The 9,669-nt window shown below is 40.7% G+C and overlaps 1 protein-coding gene across 1 annotated transcript; it reads right to left on the bottom strand.

The window, feature by feature from the left end:
- Nucleotides 1-6,466: 6,466 nt before the first annotated feature.
- Nucleotides 6,467-7,414, bottom strand: LOC143391832 (olfactory receptor 5B12-like). Its single transcript, XM_076844587.1, has one exon. The coding sequence runs from the start codon at nt 7,409-7,411 to the stop codon at nt 6,467-6,469; it is 945 nt and encodes a 314-aa protein (XP_076700702.1). The 5' UTR covers nt 7,412-7,414.
- Between the last annotated feature and the right edge of the window lie 2,255 nt (nt 7,415-9,669).

Here is a 9,669-nt window from a genome sequence, read left to right on the forward strand (position 1 = left end):
TAAAGTTTTGGGAGGCGTTCTCATACTATATCTCTTGGCAATTCACTTTATCAGTCATTTGAGAAAATTCGTAGAAGTTTCTTTTTTTTTCCACCAAGATGCTAAAATCTCCTGTTCTAGATGAATAAGGACACTTTCCCAGAATGTTCTCTAACCCCACATATCATGCTGTTAAAGAGTGAGATGCAGTAAGGATATGGGCTCCGGATGAGAAGAATCCCCTGGGAATGACTACTGATCTCATCTAGATGCCAGTGGAAAAGGAGATCCTGCCAGTGGAAGAACTGGGTTTTAGAAAGCTATGCTGGGGGTAGGGCAAGATAAAGAGGGATACCAGGAAAGTAGGAGTGACATAAAATCTTCCTAAGCTAGACTCTGAGAGGGACAGCCTCCTTTTTATACTCTCCTCTTTGCTCAGAGGACTTTCTGATTTAGCCAAAAAATATGATGACCTATATGATAGTCTTTAAAAAAAAGTAATAGGTCTCCAAAAGGAAGAAATTCTCCAGTAGCTTTTCTAAACCAAAATTAACTAACATAGAGTTGGAAGAAAATTCCTGGGTTTGTCAAGTATGGCAAGATTGAAGGGCAATTTTCATGTGGGGATCACAGACAGTCGCCATCCAAGGGCCACAGGATGGTCTCCCCATTCCTATCTACATTCAGTAGGGACACTGCAAATCCAATTATTGGGAAATGTTCAGGTCAGCTCAGTGTTCCCAGAGGAGGTAGAGTGCGTTGAAATCACCCTAGCCCGGGTAATGGGTGAGATGACTTTTAGGTCTGATTTTCCACGTACGTACTGACTGACCTCAACATTTTGTGAAAACGTTCCATTTGAGTTTCCTAACTTAAGAGTGGTTGGACTAGATCATGTTCACCTTCAAGTCTTCTAACCTTGAAATTCTGCTAGTTCTACTACTTCCCTTTCAAGTGATAGGGAATAGACTGAAGAATTGTGCCACATCCATCCCTATTTGCTTCCTCACTTCTTCTATCCCTGTATATCCCCTGTCTGCACCTGTCCCTCCCTGCCCCATCCTGGCTCATTGCTGTGACTGTGACTACATTTTTTTTCTCCCACTCAGCATCTGCTTTGTTTAACCTCTTTAGCTTCCTCTCTTCATCTCCCTCTTGATCCTGTTAACTATTTTACCATTTTCAAACTCCCTGTCAAATGCTGTGCTTGCAAACTTCTATCAACATCTGGGATATCAGAATTATTAGAATAACCCCCCAAATATACAAGAACTGAAATTTTGTTGCTGTTGTTGAGACAGAGTCAATCAAGAGAATCTTCCATAGGTTGTGGAGAAATACAGGAAACTTTTTTTTTTGGTACCAGGGATTGAACCAAGGGGTGCTTAACCAGTGAACCACATCCCCAGCCTCTTAATTTTTTTTTTTTTAAACTTTAAGATAGGGTCTCACTGGGTTGCTTAGGGCCTCACTAAATTGTTGAGGCTGACGTTGAGCTTGTGAATCTCCTGTCTCAGCTTCCCGAGCCACTGGGATTATAGGCGTGTGCCACCATGTCCAGCTACAGTTAACTTTTAAATTAAGAATATGGTTTTCTTTTACCAGGAGTCATTTATAGAGCCATAGTTTATCCAATAACATATTAATCATAACAACACAATTATTTTCATTAGCAATTTTAATGCACCTAATAGTCTCCTAGCCTGAAACCTGTTGATAGTTGTGATTCCATGGTGATGATAATAGCAATTAGTAGAAATAACCCAGAATGTGGAGTATTTATTCTATGTCAAACGTTCAGTATTATCCCTAGAAATAAATATAAAGCCATGAAACTGGGTGAAATCCCCAAGGCAGGAGTGGTGGTAGGGCCAAAGAGATGACCAGGAACTTACATGGCCACACCAACATTTAAGGTTCAGGGGGATGTTGAAGCTGAAGTGTGAGAACAGTAGCGACATAAGTGAGAACCAAGAGGGTGCAGATAGAAATGTGTGTTCATGCTGGCAACTCTCAATCATGTAGCCTCCTCCAGACCTTTCTCCTGAAGAGCACAAGTACATCTCCACTGCCCACTCTACCCTCATGTCAAAGTTAGCTCTTAACTTTCTGGGTTCTCCTGCACCTTTTGAATTTTTTTCTCTCTGAGGCAGATGATTTTTCACCTCTATATCCAACCCATTGGCAAATCCTTCTAGCTTAATATTCACCACGGGGCTGGATGGTGACTGCTTCGCCTGCTTCTCCTGTCCGCGGCTTCCTGCCATGGTACCCTCATCTACTACACCTTGGACCTCGGCAGCCTTTTCTAATTGGTCTTTCACTCTTCTCCTATTGTCTTATTTTCTACTCAACAATCAGAGTGACTCTTTAGTGACATCCATTAGCATTTGTCTGTCCTCTGTTCACATCCTTTCAGTGATTTGCTGTGGCATTTACCATGTAATGCAAAATTTGTCCTATGACCTGACAGTCTCTTTGTCATCAGCTCTTGTCTACTTCTTTCCCCTCATTTCCTACCCTCTCGCCTTCTTGGATTGTCCTGAAGTGTCAAGATCTTCTTGATGGCAATTCACAGTGGTCAGTCTTTGCCACTTTACTGGCTTTGTGGTATGGCCAAACCAACTAAATCTTTCTGTGATTCTGTTTCCTTGTTTGTAAAATGGGACCATATTTATTATTATTATTTATTATTATTTTGCTGCTAAATATGTTACCTTAAAATTTTGCCAATTAAGACAACACAGAATTATTATCTCAGGATTCTGAGGGTTAGATACTCAGAGGTGGCTGAGCTGGGGGTTTCTGCCTTACCAAATCGAATGCAGCTGCTGTCAAAATGTCAGCTAGACCAGAGCCCTCTGAAGGCGTGGCTGGGGCTGGAGGGTCTGCATCTTTGATGGGTCATTGGAATAGCTGTTTTCAGGAGGACTCAGGTTCTTACAGGTTGCCATGGAGGATGTGGGTGTCCTGCATTAGTCTCCTCATGATGTGGAATCTAGTTTTCCTGAGAGCAAGAGATGTATGTCAGAAACTGCAACATTTTTTTGTGGCTTTCACTTGGTATTCACTTACCATTATTTCCCAGTGTGCTACTGACTGCACAGGTCAACCTTCCTCAGTGTAGGAAGGCACTGAAGAAAGGCTAGGCACCTCTATTCCTTTCTTTACTCCTTTGAGGTTTCAAAATATCCTTACTTCAAAGTTCCTTTCATATTGTTCTTTTTTTCAATATTTTCATAAACATAGATTCTTTTCCTTCTATAGTGGCTTCGACTCACTTTCATTACTTTAAATTTCCTTGTAGTTGTGCAATTTTTCTTTTATAATTTGTGTGGTGGGTTTTATTTCTTCCTGTAGTATATCCCCTCTCTGGTGTACAGCTTTGTGGTTTACTGATTCTAATGCAGAACCCGTCTTACATCAGGAGTCCATAGTTTATAAATATTGTATTTATAATTGAATGTTATGCTTATAATTATGTTAGGCCTCATGCAAGTGAGGAGGTTGTGTTAGATATTGTTTGTTTGAGTGCATTTTGTATGATGTTTCTGGACAAAACCCAAATAAGTTGTCAGAGAATTTTCAGCTTCTATCATGACCAAGTTATAAATCCAATTGTCAATTTTCAGTTTCTAGTTCCTATCTCATGCTCCTACTAAGGATGTTCACTCCTCCTCTTCTACTGGGTTGAGAATTCAATATCTCTACATCCTTGCCAGCATTTGGTGTTTCTAGTTTTTTTTTTAAAGTTTTGGCCTTTTTCCCTCTTGTACCAGTGACTGAACCCAGGGGTACTTAATGACTGAGCCATATCCCCACTCCTTTTTATATTTTATTTTGAGATGGGGTCTTGCTAAGTTGCTGAGGCTGGCTTTGAACTTGCAATCCTTCTGTCTCAGCCTAAAATTGTACACATTGTATTGTGGTTCTAATTTTCATTTCCCTGAGACTAATCATCATAAAAGTTGAGAACTTTTTAATGGAAATATTGGCCATTTGCATGTCTTCCTTCTTTGCCTCCTGCATATAAATAAATAAATAAATAAATACCATGGTCATGAATGAGAAGATTCAATATGGTTAAGAGTTTAATTCTTTCTCAATTCATCTGTAGAGTGAAGGCTATCTCAATCAAACCATATCTTTAGAGTTTTGCTATCTGATTCTGAAATGTATATGGACATGCAAAATGCCTATACTGGCCAAACAGATTGAAGAGAGCAATATTGGAGAATTTATTTCACCTGATTTAACATTGACCACAAAGCTACCATAATCAAGATGGCGAGCTATTGGGTTAAAGATAGATCAGTAGAAGACAATAAGGAGACAGACAATCAAGTAACAGTTACGCAGCCATTTAATTCATGGCAAAGAACTAAACAGTACAATGAGGAAAGACCAGTGATCATGTATGATGTGTTTTAACCTATATTCTGTTGCCAATAACACAATAGACTAGTGGGTTACAAAGAAAAGACTTTATTTAGATCCAGACCTGTAGGTCCAAAAGTCCCATCTGACAATGGTCTTGCTGACAAAGTTATGAGATCCTGCAGTGCATCCCATGCTAGTGACAGAATCTGTGCATACATCTGTTTGTGTCTGGTTTCTCTCTGTCTCACAAAGACACCAGGATCAAATCCTGGGACCACATCCTAATGACCTCATCTAATTTCAGTCACTTCCCAAAGGTGCCCCTCTAAACACTAATCAAACCGCTTCTGACTTCTTAATGGCCTAAGGGGGGACTAAACTCTAGTGTGAGTTCAGCAGGAAAACCCTTTTCAACCCTTAGCAGCACGGGAAGAGCTAAGTATCCACATTAAAGAAATTGGACCTTGGATAGGCCATACACCATACACAAAAATCTAAGCTGGATCATAGACTAAAAAGTAAAAGCTACAATTCCCCTTTCTAGAATAGAACAAAGGTTTATTATTTATTTTATGTAACTTTCCAGTGGAAGAATAAATCGCTATATTTTTTTTTGTCAAAAAGTGAGATACAATTTACCAATGTTTCATAGCAGTGCTATGTGAGGACCCTAAGTGTCCCTCCAAGATCCATGTGGTAAGGATTGAATCCCCAGCATGAGGCTTTTGGGAGGTGGGGTAACTTTAAGAAGTGAGGTCTAGTGGGAGATCTTGAGGTCCTTTGGACCCCAGTTTCTTCCTCTTTCACTTTTAGGCCTTGTGGTGAGCACTTTTCCTCTACCATGCCCTCCCAGCCCTGATGTACTGCTTTGCCACACAGCAAAAGCAGCAGGGCCACCAAGAATGGACTGAGACCCCCTTCAAAACTGTGAGCCAAAGCAAACCTCTTCTCTTTATAAGTTGATGTTTGTTACAGTGGTAGAATGCTGACAAACAAGTAGAAAACAAATGTGACAATGAGTGTAATTCCAAAGAAATAAAAACTAGAATTGATGGTATTTTTGCATTGATGTAATCTTTCCTATGCCAAGTTCAATTTCTTGAACATAATTAACGGTGAATTACTAAAAACCATCGAGTATTATTTGCACACATAGACTAGCTAAGGAAGCAAGAAAACCATAAAACCAAGCAACATTTGCACTTAAAACAAATAACACATGAACAAATCGCTTCAAAACAAAAGAACACCAAATTAAAAAAAGTGATAGAAGCAGAAATTTAATATTTGGTTATACGCATTCATGCTTTATGGATTTTTATGATGTCAATGTTAAAAGTCATTGTATATAATTATTGGTACATAGGCTAGTGACTACATTAGAGATAATTGGAAATGAGTCAGTCTGTGGGCTAAAAAGTCAGCACCATACTTTTATGTATTCAGAAACCATCTAATAATATGGAAGGCAAATTTAAAAGGTAAACTATGCCAGGAAGGTATTTTTCCTTCAATTTGATCTATGTTCAGCTGCTGAACATTTGGGCATTAGTTAAGTGTGTATGCAATTTAAACATAATGGTACTATGAGGAATATATTTTTCTTTCATCAGCATTTTCCAAAACATAACTAGTACAATTATCAAGAATTATATTGTTGACTATGCAATTATCAAGAATTATATTGTTGACTAAATTTCAAAAGTATATTCTGAAAGATCAGCTACACAAATAGGAAAATATTTTGGAGTAACGACCTAAGGCCTTTTTATCATTACATTGATCAGTGTACTATTCTGTCTTTAAAGAAGAAAGGTCAGCATAGGTGAACAGTGTGCTTCACAGCACAGTCGTTGAAAACTGGGTAAAGTATAATGCTTTACATTTGAGATCATACTATCACATGGCAACGTGGAAAAGGGTTATAAGTAGTCATTATAGTCATTACTGTATGCTAACTTACATATTCCCAGACCACGAAGAGAAGAAATCTCATGTATTAGAACTGTTCAGAGAAATAAAGAACAAGAAAGAATTATAATTAAAAACATTCCTAGACACAACAGGTCCAATGAATGTTTCACATGACTTGCAAATAATTTATTAATTAATAGACGAATCCCAGTGAGGACTTTGCTTTTCCAACAGCCTTCCTGAATGCACTGTTGACCTCTTTGTTCCTCACGCTGTAGACCAGGGGGTTCAGCATGGGGATGATCATTGTGTAGAACACAGATGCGATTTTATCTGTGTCCATGGAGTGTCTAGAATTTGGCTGTAAGTACATGAAGGCGATGGTTCCATAGAAGATGGAAACAGCTGTGAGGTGGGACCCACAGGTGGAGAAGGCCTTCTTCTGTCCCTCAGAAGAATGCATCCTCAGGATAGCAACTAAAATGAACAGGTAAGAGCTCAAGATGACCAAGAGAGTGAAAAAAATATTGAAAGCTGCCAGCACAAAGAGCACTATCTCATTTGGGTAGATATTAGAGCAAGAAAGGGCCAGAAGTGGGGGAATGTCACAGAAAAAGTGATTGATCACATTGGAACGACAGAAGGAGAGATGGAATGTGAAGGCTACATGGACAGAAGCCTGCAGAAGTCCACAGGCATAGGAGGCGGAGACCATCAGGACACACACAGCGCTCGTCATGGTGGTGGTGTAGTGCAGGGGCTTACACACGGCTGCATGGCGATCCAAGGCCATCGAGGCCAGCAGGAAACTCTCAACAGTGACAAAGCCTGCAAAGAAGAACATCTGGGCTGCACAAGCATTGTAGGAAATGTTCTTATCTCCTGTGAGAAGCCCCGCCATGACCTTGGGAGTGACAGCTGAAGAATACACGCAGTCCACCAGAGACAGGTGACTGAGGAGAAAGTACATGGGAGTGTGGAGATGGGAGTCCAGCAGGATCAGCAGGATCATGCCCAGGTTCCCCACCAGAGTGATGAGGTAGATGAGGGTGAAGACCATAAATAAGGGGACCTGTAGCTGGAGGGCATCTGTTAACCCCACCAGAATAAATTCGGTCACTTCCGAGATATTCTCCATCAAAATCAGTTGGGAATGATCATGAGAAGGATGTAACAAGATGAGAAATCAAATCATTTAAGTTGGGTGCTACCATGAGAGCTAAGTGTGGCCAGGGACTCCTGCTCGTGTGTAGCTTCTTGTTCCTGGAGGATTCCGTGAAAGAAGCTGGACTGAGATCTGGGCCCAGGTGGGTTGAGGGAGGTCCTTCATCTCTTCATGGAGAGTGGTACAGAGGGGTTTGCAAGGGTCATTGCTGACTGTGGCTGTCTTGGTGGTCCTTGTTTTGACAATAGGGCTCCTTCAGCTCTTCTGGTGCCTGGCATTCTTTATCATATTAAAGCATATAGGACCCTTTTTCACTACTTGGAATATATTATTATTATTATTATTATTATTATTATTATTATTATTATTATTATTATTCCGTACTGGGGATTTAAATCAGAGGTGCGTAACCACTGAGCAATGTCCCAAGAACTTTTTATATTTTATTGAGAGAAAGGTTTTTGCTAAGTTGTTTAGGGACTCACTAGGTTGCTGAGTCTGGCTTTGAACTTGTGATCCTTCTGGGTCAGCTTCCTAAACCCCCACCATACAAGGAATATCTTTCAAGGACTGTTGTATAAAATATATACAGGAAGCTTAATCAGCAGAAAGTCCAATCTAGGAAAGAGTTGGTTACGCTTTGGGATATGATCCTGGAAAAACCAGCCAAACTCCTTTCCCATGTCTGATAGGTCCTTCACCAACTTGCTCATAATAGCTGAAGATATACAATGACTAGAGGCCCTGCTCTAGGGACATGCATACTTTTATATTTAATTCATGAGAGTCCTAAATTGGAAGCTTCCTTTCAAACATTGGTCCTTATAGGAGCCTTCATTATGTATGGATATACCCTTGGTGATGTCTCAGTGTATTTCTTTAAATGGAAGGAACAGATTTTAAAAATGTTGAAGCAAATATTTACTGATTTCTTTTCATGTCACAATCATTATTTTCCTGTATACTGATGTTTTCCATTTACTGCCATTGCCCATATCTTTGCTTTAATTCTGGGCCAGTAGAGCAGAGAAGATAGTAGAGTTCCTTTTGTTGTGTCCTAGAAACTCTGTGTCCTCTATCAAGCCATCCGGTGTATCTGGTTGTACTGACCTTGGGCTGCTCAGGTGCCAGCTCACGGTGCTGCAGTGGTTATAGCATGAGAGGTCCTCTCAGCCCAGGCGACACGTCTGACTGAAAAACTGAGTGATCCTCATCTCTTCTGGACTAAAAAAACTGCCACATTCAAGTCAGGGATGATGGAGTCCCTGTTGCTAAGGATAGCTAATGTGAAAGTAATTTGCCCTCCCCATCCTAGGCTCTTATGTGATAATGAACATGAAAGTTCTGTGAGAACCATGACACTAACATTTTCAAATGCAGCCATTGGAGCCATTATTCAGCTTATCTCAGCTTTTCTTGGCTACTGCAGAATGTTCAGCTAACCATATTGAGTGTCCAGACTTTGACAATCCTAAGGAAAGCAGGCTAACAATATAGATGGTCAAGGAGACGTTTCAAGAGCCATAACCCCTGAAATTGAGAAATGGAGTTGTAATTGCTGCACCTGTACTCCTACAGCACCTTCATGATGCAAGAAAATGAGGAGTGTGTTCTTCTCCTTAGTCTAACCATCTTCCCAGCCATTCGTGTAAGGCAAAGCAGTGAGCGTGCATATCTGCCTGCTTCAGAGCAGCACTGTGGGAGGAGGGAGCAGGGAACTAGGGGTGAGAAGACCAGCAATAAGTGCCTGTGCTGCTGCTGTTGACACTGCCTGGGCATTATTTCCTTTTCATTTTGTTTTCATTTGTGAAATAAAAAGGATTCAGCTTTCTATTGCTCTTAGACTTCTATGATTGTCTGTTTTCATAATACTTACTTTTGTCCTGGGAACAGATATAGGTGAGAACAAATCAAGTGATGTCCAGACCATTGTCCCCAAGTCCACATCTGCAAAATCATCCTGCAGAAGAGTCTCCTTCCCCACCTTGGAGCTCTGTTCTGTGGCAGAGAACGTGGGCTGTGCTTGTGCAAATACCAAGCCAGAGATGGCAGCTTTCCACAGGACTCTCAGGGGAAGCAGTGCCGAGAGAGCAGAGATCTCTGGGGACCTCCAATCCCACATTGGCCCCCTAACTTGACCCTGTCTGGAGATAGCAGAGGGTGGTTTGTACCTTTTGGCTGAGAGTGCAGACACAGGGGATAGAATCTTAAAGGAACAAGGACCCAATCAG

The sequence above is a fragment of the Callospermophilus lateralis genome, chromosome 2, assembly GCF_048772815.1.
Source record: "Callospermophilus lateralis isolate mCalLat2 chromosome 2, mCalLat2.hap1, whole genome shotgun sequence".
Taxonomy (NCBI): Eukaryota; Metazoa; Chordata; class Mammalia; order Rodentia; family Sciuridae; genus Callospermophilus; species Callospermophilus lateralis.

Excerpts from the sequence above, each read along its gene's own strand:
- LOC143391832 (XM_076844587.1), bottom strand. The coding sequence starts at position 7,411 with ATGGAGAATATCTCGGAAGTGACCGAATTTATTCTGGTGGGGTTAACA.